General features: G+C 37.4%; 2 protein-coding genes across 2 annotated transcripts in view; both read left to right on the top strand.

Moving 5' to 3' along the window:
- The window catches only part of LOC306893344 (uncharacterized protein), a 14869-nt gene extending 12859 nt beyond the window's left edge, over window positions 1-2010 (top strand). The window contains exons 5-7 of the mRNA XM_079455130.1: window positions 117-197; window positions 1106-1174; window positions 1314-2010. Coding sequence (XP_079311256.1) covers window positions 117-197; window positions 1106-1119 — 95 coding nt within the window. The 3' untranslated portion in view covers window positions 1120-1174; window positions 1314-2010. The remainder of the gene's footprint in view (window positions 1-116; window positions 198-1105; window positions 1175-1313) is intronic.
- A 6713-nt stretch (window positions 2011-8723) lies between these two features.
- LOC306893333 (C-type mannose receptor 2-like) lies at window positions 8724-15189 on the top strand. The gene is made up of 5 exons (XM_079455117.1): window positions 8724-8797; window positions 9966-10004; window positions 10083-10433; window positions 12973-13314; window positions 13418-15189. Exons 1-5 carry the CDS (start codon window positions 8791-8793, stop codon window positions 13786-13788), a joined length of 1110 nt encoding a protein of 369 aa, XP_079311243.1. The 5' UTR covers window positions 8724-8790; the 3' UTR covers window positions 13789-15189.
- Window positions 15190-16429: the final 1240 nt, after the last annotated feature.

Genomic DNA, 16429 nt, shown 5'->3' with positions numbered 1-16429 from the left:
TCCATGTGTCCTGTTACATGAGTTCATCACTGAAACTCTCATCTTCTGTTTGTTATGGATGTCATGTGTAGTGTTTGAGTGTTTGATGGATTTAATGGTGTTATTGTGTGTTCTAGTGATTCTAGTGATTGTTGAGGTGTCAGTGTTTGCTGCTCCTACTGTCATTCTTCTCCAGATCATCTGTGCAGGAAGAGCTGGTGAGTCTTCATCATCATCATCATCATCATCATCATTCACATGAAACAATCCAGAATAATGGTCCTTTGCTATTACAGTTCAGATTGTTGATGTTTCATCTCTATCATTAATCTATACACACCGTAAACGTGAGGTTCTAGACTTCATATTAATATTCATAACAAATATCTTTATAGCTGTCCAGGGTCAAATCTGACCGAATGGCAGAGCGGCACAAGTTTCGAGAGACTGGACAGCAGATGCTTTAACTTCACAGTAAAGCTCAGATTAATGCTGATTCATATATAAATATACAGGGCTGGATTTACTTTAACAAATAGATCAGGTATTAATTTATCTGGATCAAAGTTGATTGCAAGGGATTAGATTCAATGAAATGAGCTTCTCCCTTTGGAAATACTACGGAGCCCAGGAGGTGACGTGACAGAGAATAAACACAAATCCACAGTTTTGTAATTCATTCCCTCATAAACAAAACAATTCCTTCAGTTTACCAAATTATGCTCAAATAAACTGAACCTACGTCATCCAAATCTGTGCTCTCCGTTTTTTAAACGTGACCCTCAATTTTTATAATCCATATACTATCGTGTATCTACAATACTCAGAAATATCGGCGCTAGCTGATTACTTAGACGATAGTTTGCTGTTTGGATTTATGATATTGACTTACAGTAATAGTTTACCTGCGCCTTTGTGTGTCTGTCTGTGTTCGTGTTTGTATGTGTGTCTCTGTGTGTTGGTTGCGTGTTGTGTTTTGTGTGTGTTTCACCTTTTTCTGTATCTAGTTGTCTTATCTCATATGTTTTGCTTATAGTCAGTGTGTTTCTTGTACAGATGCTTTGTAACAATGAACATTTAAAAAAGTACTTTATAAATAAAGTTGACTTGACTTGTTGATGTTTAGGAGCAGAAAGATGATGTGGTTTATTCTGAGGTGACCATTGCCAGTAAAAAACAACTGAAGAACAACAATGTGAGTAGAAACTACATCCGTCCTCCGTCTTAAGCTCTCCAACTCCATATACAGATATACAGTCTCATAAATATATATTTGTATAATGTTACTATAATATGATCTGTGGGTTAAACGTGTTTCTGTAATGTTCATTCAGGTTCAGTCTGCTGGTGATGTGACTTATGCCGCCATCAGATGAGCAAAAACTGAACCTGAAGACGACTGCAGAGATCTTTACACCTCCCTGAACAAAACACAAACACACATAAATATACAAATCACAACAACATAAACACAAAATATGTTTGTTTCAGTCAGTGACAAACAAACTCAACTGCTCATTTCATTTAGTTGATGTATTTGTGGCTTTAGAACGTTTGTTTGTTCTCTATTATTTGATGTTATTGTCCAAGTGTTTTTGAATCCTAACATGTCTGATGAGTTTTCATAGGTCTTGTATGTTTGATTAAATTGGGGGAGTGTAATGGAAAACAATTTCCTTGTTTGAGTTTTTAGTTTTTATGAAGAACCCCATATTCCCAGAACGTTCTGATATGGTCACAATGTTTTTAAAGGGTGTGAGGACGTTATTTGGTGGATCTTCACAGAACATTCAGGAATTTGTTAATTAATGTTGAAATAATGTAGAATTTGATCAAACCACCATTACTGTATTCAGTGTTAGCTTTAGTTGGGATCTTGATTCTGAATTTCGCTTAATAATTCAATTTCAAGACTGCAATGTTTTTCTATGAGAACACTTGTGTGTTGTCAAATAATACATTTGAAATGATTAAGTTGGCGATGTTTGCTATTTGTGTTAAGTTCAATAAAAAAAGGAAGAAGGCTGCTTTAATTTGTGTCGTTCTTTCTAGCAGCATAAATCTCAATATTAATAATAGAAGTCTCTTAACTTTATTTTTGCTCATATCATGAGAAAGCAACCATCTCTTTCTTTACCAATGCACAAGTGTTCTTACTGATACACCACCAAAAGAGGCAAGAGGAGAACACACACAATGAAAGTGAAGAGCTCAACTAAAACAAAGGTGATATTGATTGATAATTTATTATTTTAAAATACTAAAATGATATGCCTGAGACATGACAGTTACATTGTCAGAAGGTAAATCATACAACTACCAAAAGGACAAATAAATAACAGAACTGGTTGTCATTTGTTGGCAGGCAACATTGTAGTTTGGTCCCCTGAAGGTCCTGCAAATGTTATGAGAAAGTCCGATCGTATTAAACAGAAGACAAGAGAATGTTGCTGTTTTTGTGGCATAACAAAATAATTTGAAAATTGTAGAAATTGTAACAAATGTAACTCCAATTATCGGTCAGTTCTCTGTTAATAGTGTTTATTTTACTTGTTTGGCTGCCTTTATAATGGAAACTAGAAATATAGTTTTTGTGATTGTAAAGCTATCGTAAGATTTGGTGTTTTTTGGAAATTAGTGAAAGGAGACGTTTTGTGTTTAGAAATGTTTTTGCTGATCTGGTGGATGGTCTCAATGGACACATCAGAAGACTGACAATCCGTTTTCATGAACATGCGGCATCAGTTCGTGTCTTTTGGCAGAAGATGGTCATTGGAGCAGGGAAATGAAATCCTTGATATAGAACAAAAGGTAATTGCATAAGATGAGATGGACAACAAGCTATTTTGAAAAAGTCTATTTTCTGTAGTTCTATAAACCTAAACAATCAGTTTGAAGATCATTTGAAAACGTTGTGAAATTACGGCGTTAATTCACATAATACTACACATACAAACCCGATTCCAAAAAAGTTGGGACAAAAAAGGAACGTAATAATCTACAAAACTCATAAACTTATATTTGATTCACAATAGAATATAGAAAACATATCAAATGTTGAAAGTGAGACATTTTGAAATGTCATGCCAAATATGGGCTCATTTGGGATTTGATGAGAGCTACACGTTCCAAAAAAGGTTGGGACAGGTAGCAATAAGAGCCGGAAAAGATAAATGTACATATTATTAGGTCAATTGGCAACATGATTGGTCATAAAAAGAGCCTCTTAGAATGGCAGTGTCTCTCAGAAGTCATGATGGCCAGAGGATTTTTTGAAATGCGGTTTCAAAATACAACAAATGAACATGTTTGAATGAAGAGAATCCTACTTTGACTGACAACATCAGCACGTTTAAAAGTAGGAAAAAACTTTGTGGAAGCAAAAATATAAAAATACAACATAAATGCAAAAAAATGGTGTTTAAGCGAAATTCTTGTGAATCGTACAGATCCAAAGAGTTTTTTCCAAGAGAGGGGGGGTTTATAAAATATAAATCTGCGGGTTCCCAGTTGTACTTGATGTTCAGATGATATTTAATTGGATTACATGCGGATTACTTTTGTATTGCTTGTATCTGCTTTTTTAATTTATGAAAACTAGGAAAGATTTAGGAAAGGAGCACATCTCAGAAAACGAAGACAAATAAAGATCACTTAAGATGTTTACTTAGGATTTGTAGCTTTGGGATCTCGAGTGGAGGGGACTGTACTTATTTTTTATGAAGATCTCAAAATCCATAATCTTTATCTTAAAATGTGTCAGTGTCCATTCCAACTCATTATAGCCCCAACTCATGGGTCACCTTTGCGTATTGAAGCAAGTATTGTCTCTTTTTTTTGTTTTTTGCCAGAGTGTTAAAATAAATAAACAATAGTAAAAAAAGTCACTCACCATCAACCATCAAATTGTGCATGAATAACTTTAGAAATAGTCCGATTTTTATTATTATCTGCAATTGTTTCTGTTTCATGTGAGAAAAGCAACTGTCAAACACACTTTGCCCAAGCAATATTGTATTTTTCGTGCAAGATGTATTTCGTAATGATATTCAATATTGTATTTTTTTTCTGGATCGTCGTTTTTCTTGAAGCTTTGTTAATGAAAAAGCAACGTGCCGCCTTTTCCTGCAGAAATTGTAAACATTTCATGTATTTTTATTCGTGACGGCGATGGGGGTTTGGGGATCTGCGTGTCGTCATAATCAAACTGGAGTCTTTCTAAGCCACATTGTATTTGTTGAGGGGCTAAAAATATATTTGTGTTTTATCCTCTTTACAGGCCCTCAGCAGAACTTTCTAATTGTATGGAACTGACTTTTATCTGCTAAAATGTCACTATAAAACAACAGCAAATGTGCGCAGTGATCTCTGGTCAATTTAAATCAAAATCACACATCTCAAATAGAGCAAAGCAACATCAACAACTGTGCACATCAGAAACCAGAACGAATTGAATACATCATAAATAATTGTGACATTTTATCAGTTTCATACGTTTAGAAAGTTCCACACGGAAAGAAAGTTATTACCAAAATTACTAAATTAAGTTTAAGTCTGAAGTAGAATTGTAAATGTATCATGTGGTAATTGTGAACGTTAATGATGCGTGCACTCTTCTATAGGAAAACTAAGTTAAGTACAATACCTTGTGACTTATCTATTTTACTCACAAAGTTAAAACATGAAATAAACAGAAAGGTTAAGTTACATACTTGCAGATGTTCGTCAGGTTCGACACTGAAACTTTCATTGTTGGAAGAATTTTATAGCAAACATCATTTGAACTGGACCGTAATAGTTCCGCCCTTATTGGATTTATGTATGAAGTTGTATTTAAATGTCCAACAACAGAACGCATTACTATCTCGACAGGTGGAAGTGTATTGATATGTGATTGATGGATTTATTAGATTTGTTAATGCACTGAAACAATAGCACTGTGCACCTGCTTTAATGTTGATTGTAGAAATATTCCCCTTCAACACTTGGACTCTCACAGTGGACTATTCCAAACCTTTCAGCGGAGTTCTCGAGGTGACAGAAGGTGACGGATGATAACGGGGAGATCTGCTGAATATAGTTCATAGTTTATAGACTGAAGTTTAGTGTATTGACCCAAATGGGAGGAGTTTTGTTCATTATGCGTGTGCGGTCATTACACCGTAAGTAGTAACGTAATTATTGAACATTCATGTTTACATTTGATGTTGTTTACATAGGTATATTCTGGTGCTATGACATTACTGCTATGCATATTTATATAATTTGTTGTCAGTATTAGTTATATTTACTCCTTATAACCACGAATGTACAGCTCGTGCACAGCGTTAGCGCACATGCATTTAGTCCCATTTATCCAAGTAGTTTATCATAGAGATTGTATTGTTTTATATTTGATCTCTATTCATCAGTTATTTACCAAAAAAGCTTTATTGATATTGTTTGTGTTATATACAAGTTTATATCCGTATTTATATCTATATTTTAATTCACAGAACCACACATATGCACCTTTAATAAAAAACTATTTGGAATTCAACCTGAGTAAGACGTCATTGTTCTGACCGGACAAACTGTAGCTTCATCAAACCTGAACTAGCACTTACAGTAAATGTGATCAGCATCACTCTTCATTGTTTGTTGGGACAGTGTGTGAAAATATTGTACAAAAATGTAACATAACTTTGGAACAGGATGTTAACATGACTGTGATTGTAGTCGTTGTGTGATTATCTTAATAACTGCTGTGTTGTTGTGAGTGTGTGAATATAGTGTGAATATAGTGTGATACTACAGCAGTGGTCAGGGGTGGAGCACAGGCCCTCTGCTATTTACGTAAATTGCTATATTTATTTATAATCCAGAGCTGAATCTCATTTCTGTATGAATGATCTACTTAAATATGAATTGATCACCTCAGTCTCCCATTAAACATGAATTGATAGTTTACCTATATTAGAATTGTGTTTCATTAATAGAGACACTGTGCAGTGTATTGCTTTTACACACTTAAAACCAATGGCTGAATCTGCTTACCAGCAGTGTTACTGCGGCACCCGCCTGCTTTAAAGCTAAATGTCAACTACTTAGTTTTCACAATTTACTGACACAAAACATTTGAAGAAAGCATTGACAAGACTGAAACGGTGAGATGAAGTGCATTAAAATAACATGCAGGAGCACGTATGATGTAGTATGTGTTTCCCACATCAATTTCAGTCAAGGAATTAGTTTAGCTCAAAGTAAAATACGTATTATAATCGTTATTAAATATACGTATTTTACAGTCTCTGTTTAGTAATGTACAGTAGAACAATATTGGTATGTATTCGTCCAGCGAATGCATCAATGATTAATACACTTTCCGTTATCTCATGGCCATAAGTAACATGACATTACCAAACAGAATTTAGAGCAAAGGAAGCGTAAATCTAACACGCTTTAAGTGACTTTGTATGTGAGCATTGAGCACAGAAAACCCATCACAGGTGAATATATGGTTGTTTATTAAACTACTCTACATGGTAAACTACTCTACATGGTAAAGCCAGTTGGATCCTCAGGGCCGGCAGGTAATGACTGAGGTGCCCTTGAGCAAGACACCTTACCCCTACCTGTTCCCCGGGCGCTGCAGTGATAGCTGCCCACTGCTCCGGGTGTACGTGTGTTCACCACTTGCTTTGCGTGTGCTCACTACTCTCTGGATGGGTTAAATGCAGAGGTCACATTTCAGGTATGGTTCACCATACCTGACAAATAGGTCACTTTCACTTTTCACTTTCACTAAACAATGACGATCGCAAAACACAACACAGCATGAAAAACAAAACACACATAAGCTAGGGAGCGCTGATAGTGAGGTAGTTGAAGGTAGCTAGAGAGATAGTGAGGTAGTTGAAGGTAGCTAGAGAGATAGTGAGGTAGTTGAAGGTAGCTAGAGAGATAGTGAGGTAGTTGAAGGTAGCTAGAGAGATAGTGAGGTAGTTGAAGGTAGCTAGAGAGATAGTGAGGTAGTTGAAGGTAGCTAGAGAGATAGTGAGGTAGTTGAAGGTAGCTAGAGAGATAGTGAGGTAGTTGAAGGTAGCTAGAGAGATAGTGAGGTAGTTGAAGGTAGCTAGAGAGATAGTGAGGTAGTTGAAGGTAGCTAGAGAGATAGTGAGGTAGTTGAAGGTAGCTAGAGAGATAGTGAGGTAGTTGAAGGTAGCTAGAGAGATAGTGAGGTAGTTGAAGGTAGCTAGAGAGATAGTGAGGTAGTTGAAGGTAGCTAGAGAGATAGTGAGGTAGTTGAAGGTAGCTAGAGAGATAGTGAGGTAGTTGAAGGTAGCTAGAGAGATAGTGAGGTAGTGGAAAAGCATGGTATTGATTTCTGAACACCAATACATCTTTTATAAAGAGGCACAAACTTAACGCAACTATTCTATAAATAGAAACGGATACTTGTGAGATGGAAAGGTTCAATTGGTTTCCGAATAAGGTCCTGCTGGAACACATGGGCTTCTCCGCTGCTTCATCACGAGCACGGCAGGTGCACACAGCCTGTTTTCAAAGTTTTAAAGGTAAGTAAGCCATCAAGTTTAGTGAACGTGTGTTTTCGTTTTAAAAGTTTTGATAAAAGTAATTTCAACACTATTCTTGCATCTGACCTTAAGTTTGGTGATTAGGACTCTTGCATTCATCCGAGATTTAGCTAAAGAAAAATAGTATTTATCGTTTTCGATTAAATAACGAATGAATACTCCACTCGACAGGAAACCATCGGAGAAGGAATAATTCCACTTGAAACAGGATTAAATCCACTTGGCAGGAGCTCTCTAGACTGGAACTAATCCTCTTTTTGTCCTGTGGCCATTTTAATAAGAGTCAAGAGCTCAACTAACTCAAGCACTGATCACAATAATGGTGGTTTCATGAAATACCGACATATTTTCAACATTAATTGCGGGTACAAAACTTATTTTGATTCAATGACATTGAATAACATTAACAACATAACATTGACAAATCAACACATTTTAACATTGATTCAATGTTTTCTTCCTGTCCGTGTTTCCAGTGATCTTAAAGACTTTGATGAGCTTGTTCGGGTGTGTGTGTGATTTGTTTGATCAGGACTGGAGCACAAATCTGCAGGAAATATATCTATAGGTGAATATGTTTATTACATCAAATGTGTACGAAATCATTTTTGGAGAACAATGAGTGCTTAAGATATTTAACCCAATGCACTGAATTACAATGTATATCTTTACCATGGCTGATTGTTGTGTCCGTCTCACATTCCATGTTTCATGCAAAGCAGCTTTGGATGCCGGAATACTGAGAATATTCTGGAATAACTTTATTAAAGGTCACTTTTGTTAGTCGAGAGCTTCAGGCAATCTTCATTTGAATGAGGAACAGAACAGAACAGAATACACAAAGACATCAATGCAAATATCAACAACAACACTGGGATGACATTATTTATGTCTCCATGACTCATGACACCCATGACTGATGTCGGCTCTGACAGGACACAAACAGAATTCACATTCATATATTTAGCCTGTTTGCTTACAGTTTTGTCTGTTTATCACAAGGTCAAACACAATGAAAATACAGACAATGTAGCCGGACAAGAGAGCATTTTATGTCACATTTTAACTTTGCCAACAGAGACGGATGCATATGCAAATAAGAAAACTTTTAGCTTACGTCTTTCCAGAGAAATAAACAAATGATGTGAGGCGCTGAAGATCAGATGTGATATAAAGACATAGAAACACACAGAGAGACAAACAGCAGCAGATTCACCAGAGAAACACACAAGAGATGAAAAGTAAGATTCTCATTCATATTAATATCATTCTTTTCATACGACTCTGTTTAATAAACATTGTGAATTCATCTGAAATAAATCAAAACTTGAAAAAAAGACTTATAGATGCATTAAGTTATGAAAATGTTCTAATAAGTATCTATCTGCATTGTGAGCTTGATATAATGAGCTTCAAAGTTTTTTAGATCAAATTCATTAAGAATTGATAAAGGGTTACTGCAAAAGAATGAAAATGCTGTCATGAATTACTCACCTTCAAGTCTTCTGAACCCACAACACCTCTGTTCATCTTTGTTCACACAAATTCAGAAACTACGGTCGAGGTGTTTTCTGATTAAACCATAGGCAGCGATGCAATGTATATTCAAAAGACCAAAGGTTATTAAACTCATTGTTAAAAAAGCATGTGTGACTCTAGTGGTTTGACCTTTATTGTACATGTAGAGATGCCCCTTTGATTTTAAAATATGACTTGCTTGACGATAAAGTAAAAATATCTACTGTTACCAAACAAACATGAAGTTCCATTCCCTGAAAAGTCTCTTTCAGTGTTAATTTAACAAATAATTAGGCTGTGTGAGTAACTTAGCGAAATTTTAGTCTGAAAGCCAATATTTATTATCAAATATAGACATGATATAAATGAAACTGTATATTTAAGGTTAGTTTTATTTTTTTAATTTCTCATAGAGTGTTCACACAAAACGCGGTAAGTCGTGCTATTCGCATTAGGTGGATGCTTGAACACTTTGAGTTTACTCGCATCATTCGCGCGTGAAATTCGCTTCATTACAGACGCGAATTCGCGTCATGGGAGGGGCTTCTGCCACTCACTCACGGCCCTAGAGCAAGCTCCTGATTGGTTAACGCGGTGCAAATTTTCGCCAAAGTGAAGATTTTTCAACTCGCGCGATTCACGTCATTCGCGCCCAAGTAGGTCATCACGTCTTTGCATTGACTTAACATGTAAATCACTCGCGCGGGCCGTCGTTCTGGGACCCCTGATCATAATGGTGACTAAAAACATCATGAAAACACTATAATGAACTAAAGTTAAATCTGTTAATTCTCAGTAACATGTCACACAGATGACAGAAATAATGTTGAAGTGGTGTCTGTAATAAGTGAAGATGTTAATGATGTTTGTGTTATCATTTTTCTAACCCAGAAATGGCTCAAACTCTATATTTCAGTCTTCTTGTCATCGGTGAGTTTGTGTTTCTGGTTTTATGTCGTGTGAATATATTCTGTGTGTTTTAATAAACACTCAAACTCTCTCTTTCAGCTCTCTGTTCAATATCTGAATGCATTCAGCGCCGCTATCACTATATAAACATGAATAAGAACTGGACTGAAGCTCAGAGATACTGCAGAGAGAAATACACAGATCTGGCCACAGTCAACAACATCAATGACATGAACGAGCTGATGAAGACTGCGAGTAGCAGTCCTGATGTCTGGATTGGACTGAAGAGAACAGATGTTTATAAATGGAAGTGGTCTCTGGGTGATCCTGTGAAATATCTGAACTGGAAAACTGAACCATCGACTGACACAAATAATTGTGCTGTTATGAGAAATGGAACGTGGCATCAGCAGGACTGTAATGTGCCGTCACAGTTCATCTGCTACAATGGTGAGTGACAACAAACCTTCACTTAAAGCGCCTCTACATTCAGTCATTTAATAAGAATTTAGTCATTTTATAACTTTATCACAGAAACTCATAGCTCAAAATAGCATATGTAAAAGCCAGTGAAATTAGCTCTCAACCCCAAAGAAGAGTTTTGCCCTGAGATCTCTGCTGCACACTGTAAAAATGCCTGTGAAATTCTGTAGTTCTCACAGAGAATTTTTTGGTCAGAAAACACAGTCAAATTCCATAGTTTTTACAAGGAGTTTTTCTCAACTTCAAAAACACTATAAGCACATTCACTTACAGAAAAATTGGGATATAAACATGATAAAAAATCAAAGACTGTTCAAATGTTTTATATGGTTATCTGGCATTTGCTGAAACAAACCATATAAAGAGTCCTAGAGAAAAAAGAGAATAGAGACGTGAAAGTACGCGTCCTTCAGGTCGATTGCCATGAACCAATCCTGGTGGAACTGGATCGCTTAAGCGAGATGGATCGCCATCTCTAGCCAGCGTGAAAGGCTGGTGCGCTGCCAAGCGCCCAAGAACCGCGACAGCGAGACCAGAGGGACGATCTACTTCACCATGGCTGGGAAGGCTGGTTCGGTGGCTGACAGTGCCCAGAGAGATTGACGGCTCTGTTGATTTACCTGCTTTTGGCTGTCCGACGCAACATCCGGCGGAGATGCGGCCGGCGGCCCGGTCCATCCAAGACACTGTAGAGATGACAGTGCTGTGGAGGAAATCATAGAGGACAAACCAGGTGAGTCAGTCGTACATGCCTGGGAAACAGACGGGGTGGCGGCAGCATTCACAAAGAACATAGCCAACAGTGGCCGCAACACCATGACTGCCATGTCCGCACAAACGCGACATGCCGAATCAGTGAAACCTGCCTCAGCATTCCTGAGCCCCAAGCAAGTGACGCAGGTATCATGGCCGTCAGATTCAGGGAATAGTCTGTCACACCCAGGGACACAACTACGAGACATACTCGTAGCCGCGGGAACTTACCTCTTAAAGGTCTGTAGCTCTCTGTCGAAACGCCCAGGGGAAGTCCGCTCAAGAAGGAGAAGTAAATCCAGCAGATATTAAGAGTCTCGAAGACAAATAAAGTTAGACAGCGTGTGTCAAACAGGTTCCAAAGAACAAAGGATAAGTGAATGACCGCCGCCATCTTCCTTTATACCCGTATGTACGGGGCGGAGACTGGCGTGCGCGTGCATTCGCCAAGCCCATTGGCATTTATAATTATCTCAGAGATAATAGGTTCTCAAGATCAAACCCCAGTCAGTCTCTCTACAAACGTCGACAGACCGACTGAAGGGGAACATGAGCCACACCAAATATTCATCTTGGATTATATATCAAATATATATCAAAATACTGAAGACGATCAGCTGCTTCACAGGGACTGCAGCATAACATCCATGACCTGATGTGTTTTTGATTTTTAAAGTCTCCATTATTGTGATCAGTGTTTGCTTTAGTCGAGGCCTTATATCTGCTAAACAGCATTTGTCTTTTGGCTGCTGTGACAGTGTTTTTTTATAAAACATTGTTATAACAAATAATAAATAAAGAACAATAGATTGGATTCTTTTCAGACATTTTTCTGATATTATTTACTTTCTTACTGGGTTACAATGGTCTGAATGAGCTTACATTGGAGACCAACATTTCCTGAAACAATCTGTATAAAAAGTGTTTGAACAGTTGAAATGTTTGTTATTAATATTGGACTCAGAGATCAAGAATCAGTGTATGAAGCTCAACAGTGTTTACCAACAAATTAACCGCTTACTGGCGTAATGCATACTGATTATAGATCAGTTTTGTACTTTGATGGTACCCAGAATCAATTGGGTTTATCCTAAGAGGTTATTTTTGGTTGTCACCATTGTTGAGACGAACAGGTTTATGTCTGCAAGTCTCTTTCTGTAATGACTTCCCATCAAAAATATGAATTATTCGGAGCCTTTTTTCTACCTGTTTCAGTGCCTGTGTCAAGACATACTGTGGTTATTTAAAACTAGGGAAAGTAACATAACTTAACATACAGTGCAAAGGGTCAAGATCCCATGTAAAGCAAACACTCATCACCATAATGACGACTTAACAAAAATCATCAACATGCGAAATTGTGCAAATTCTCTATAAGAATTTGTGTAGACGTACAACAGAAATAAAGTGACAGTGGTGTCTGTAAGTGAAGGTGCTAATAGTGTTGAGTTGAAAGAACTCCTTTTAATAATTATGGGATTGGTGCATGTCAGGCTTCGGCACAGAGTAACAGGATAGGTCAGACGTTGAAATACAAATTTATCCTAGAGAGTATTTGATGAACTCACTGCGGTGAACTGATTGACTGTCTGATGGAAATACAAACAGATGTTAAGAGAAAGAGAATCAAACACATGCTGCACTAACTCAAGACTTTCAGAAGAAAATAGTTTCTGCAGATTGACATCAGAACTGTGATTGTAATGAGAATGAATGAAAATCATGAGACTTGAATCTTTCTTTTCTTCAACAGACAGCAGTAAAACAAACATCATTGATTCTTCTAGTCAAACGTGGAGAGAAGCTCAGAGATTCTGCAGACAGTATCATACTGATCTGACCAGTGTGAGGAACCAGACTGACCATCAACTGATTCACAACATCATTAATGATCCTCAGAGATCTGTCTGGATTGGTCTGTTCAGAGACTCGTGGGAGTGGTCAGATAACACTGACTCCGGCTTCAGATACTGGGGGAATGGTGAACCGAATAGTGTTGGTGGTTCTGAAGATTGTACAAAGGCCAATATTTATATTCAGGGTCAATGGAATGATGTGGATTGCAGTGGTAATTATAACTTTGTGTGTCATGAAGGTGAGTTAATAAAAGTCAATGTGTGTGTTTGATGACAGAAGTTTCTTCATGATGAAACTGATCTCAGTTCAGTCACAGTGTTTGTGTTTTGTTGTTTGTTCAGATGAGCTGATATTGATCCAGAAGAATCTGAGCTGGACTGAAGCTTTAAGTTACTGCAGAGAGAATCATGTTGATCTGGTTTCAGTGGATTCAGAGGAGATTCAGCTCATGGTGACTGAAGTTCTTCATCAGGCCTCGACTGCTCAGGTGTGGCTGGGGTTACACTATTACTGTCTCATGGATCTCTGGATCTGGGTACGAGGAGAGGTCGTCTGCTATCAGAATTGGGCTCCAGGAGGTCAGTATCATCTGAATGACTGCAGCGGTGAACACAGAGCTGGAGCGGTTCAATCTGGAGGAGATCATCTCTGGATCAGCCTTCCTCGATCTCAACAACTCAACTTCATTTGCACCAAAAATTTAAAGAATTAAATCTTACATGTCTGCTGTCACTTTGTTTTCTATTGTAATCCATAGAATGATGACACAATCTTTCTAGTAACTGTTTATGTGCTGTATTTTGAGACGTCATGTTTCATATACATTTATTTCATGTGCGATATATTCAGAGTTGAGGGAGGTTCATTTGTGAATGTTTATAGAATGATGCCACAGCAAATAAGCCAGTGTTAAATGAACACTGATGGGTGTATGTGTGTCATTATATGGTGTTAAAGTAACACTGAATTAGTGTTGAAGATAATGAGATAATGAAGGGATAAATCAAGAGCTGATTGATGATTCATGACGAACAGCTGCTGTCAACAAACATGAAAAACAAGAAGTCACCCTGTAGGTGTTTAGTGTTTCTGTGAGTTGTTCTCTCGATCCTAGACTTCTAATAATTCAATGTATTCTTCCAATTGAAATAATGTGCTTTATAAGTGACTTTGTTTACAGCGCAGAGTTAAAATAAGACAGATGATGATATTGGCAACCTATAAACAGCAACAATGTCATTGTGAGAAATTGTGGTAATCTTAAGTGTGTTTTTTGATTTTCAACTTTATGCAGCAATTCATTCTGGGTAGCAGCATACTACACACTCCCAGCATGCATTGCAGTTGATCTGTTTATCTTAATTTTGTTGCTTGTCGCCTGAATTGAGGTTTGTATGAAGGATGTTAATGTCTAAAAGTATCTTGATGGCTGTTTAAATTCTCTGGGCAAGTAAACGTTATCCAGACAGGTTATGAAGCAATCTTTCTTCTAAAGGATCTTGGCAAATTTGGTGTGTAGAACATTTTACATGGTTACAAATGAAACCTACAAAACAAAACTCCCACATTAACCTCATTTAAAACTTAACATGATCTTATGTTGCAACAACATACAAGGGTCATTAGGAAAATAATACTGAACCTGTTGTAAAAAGAAACAAACTTACCTTGAAAGTCAAAGGGTTAGCCCTTGTCTATGAAAACACTGTTCACCACAATGACAACTTCAAAATGAACTGTTCTTTAGTGATTGTGTTTGTTAACAGCAGGTGTTCAACATTAATGATCAATCAGCTGTTAATTCATCCCGAAATTATCTCATTCACTTCAACACTGCTTCAGTGTTACTCTTAACACCTTATAGTGTGGACGCATATAGACATGTTAATTTAACATAGGCCAATTTGCTAATAACAGATGATAGTGATGTGTGTGTGTGTTTACACATTGCGTCATTTCACCACTTGTCATCTTAATAAAATCTCTGCTTGAATTTTAAACTCTGACGGATCACATTATTGATGTGAAGTGAAATCTGGTGAAGGTAACTTTCATTCTCTATCTGTTAAATTCATGTAGTGAACATCAGTTCAAATAAACTCATTTAAAGATGAAAATGTTTTCTCTCCAAATATTTCACTCCAACTGTGTCCCTTAAGATAGTATTAGGCCAGTTTCACATTAGCACTCGTGGTGCACACTAGGGCTGTGCATAAATTATTACATACACAGGTTTATGTATCTATAAGTTATAAGTATTTTGAGACGTTAAATGTTCATTTTGAATGGTAACTATGTTAATTGTTAAGACATTTTACAGTCTCAACATCGATTCAACTAATTTCATTGATTTCGTGTTGAATATGTTGTCGTGGAATTTTCTTATTAAACGCAAGGCATCAGGTTTTTGTCGTTCAATCTGCATCATAAGCAATGAGCATGGTGCAGAGAGAAGGCCCTCTTATATATGTAGTATACAGTAGGTACGGTAAGTAGAAGTCTGAATTACATTTACTTAAATCATTTATGTTAATTATTTTCTCATTAATGTACACAGCACCCCATATTGACAGAAAAACACAGAATTGTTGACATTTCTGCAGATTTATTAAAAAAGAACAACTGAACTTAGTATTCAGACCCTTTGCTCAGTATTTAGTAGAAGCACCCTATTGATCTAATACATGCAGTCTTTTTGGGTAAGATGCAACACGTTTCACACCTGGATTTGGGGATCCTCTGCCATTCCTCCTTACAGATCCTCTCCAGTTCTGTCAGGCTGGATGGTAAACGTTGGTGGACAGCCATTTTCAGGTCTCTCCAGAGATGCTCAATTGGTTTAAAGTCAGGGCTCTGGCTGGGCCATTCAAGAACAGTCACAGAGTTGTTGTGAAGCTGTGTGCTTAGGGTCATTGTCTTGTTGGAAGGTGAACCTTCGGCCCAGTCTGAGGTCTTGAGCACTCTGGAGAAGGTTTTGGTCCAGGATATCCCTGTACTTGACCGCATTCATCTTTCCCTCGATTGCAACCAGTCGTCCTGTCCCTGCAGCTGATAAACACCCCCACAGCATGATGCTGCCACCACCACGCTTCACTGTTGGGACTGTATAGGCAGGTGATGACCAGTGCCTGGTTCTCCACACATACCGCTTAGAATTAAGGTCTCATCAGACCAGAGAATCTTATTTCTCACCATCTTGGAGTCCTTCAGGTGTTTTTGAGCAAACTCCATGCAGGAGTTCATGTGTCTTGCACTTAGGAGAGGCTTCCGTCGGGCCACTCTGCCATAACGCCCCGACTGGTTTTCTTTTTTAATAAATCTGTTAAAATGTCAACAATTCTGTGTTTTTTTGT

This window comes from Barbatula barbatula (genome assembly GCF_947034865.1).
Source record: "Barbatula barbatula genome assembly, chromosome: 4".
Lineage (NCBI taxonomy): Eukaryota > Metazoa > Chordata > Actinopteri > Cypriniformes > Nemacheilidae > Barbatula > Barbatula barbatula.
The sequence above is the reverse complement of the archived record's forward strand: the minus strand, read 5'-3'. Positions and strand labels throughout refer to the sequence as shown.

What these genes read in the sequence shown, in the direction of transcription:
- LOC306893333 (XM_079455117.1), top strand. An exon ending in TTTCAGTCTTCTTGTCATCG is followed by an intron (nt 10,005 to 10,082) that starts GTGAGTTTGTGT and finishes TCTCTCTTTCAG; the next exon opens with CTCTCTGTTCAATATCTGAA. An exon ending in ACAGTTCATCTGCTACAATG is followed by an intron (nt 10,434 to 12,972) that starts GTGAGTGACAAC and finishes TTTCTTCAACAG; the next exon opens with ACAGCAGTAAAACAAACATC.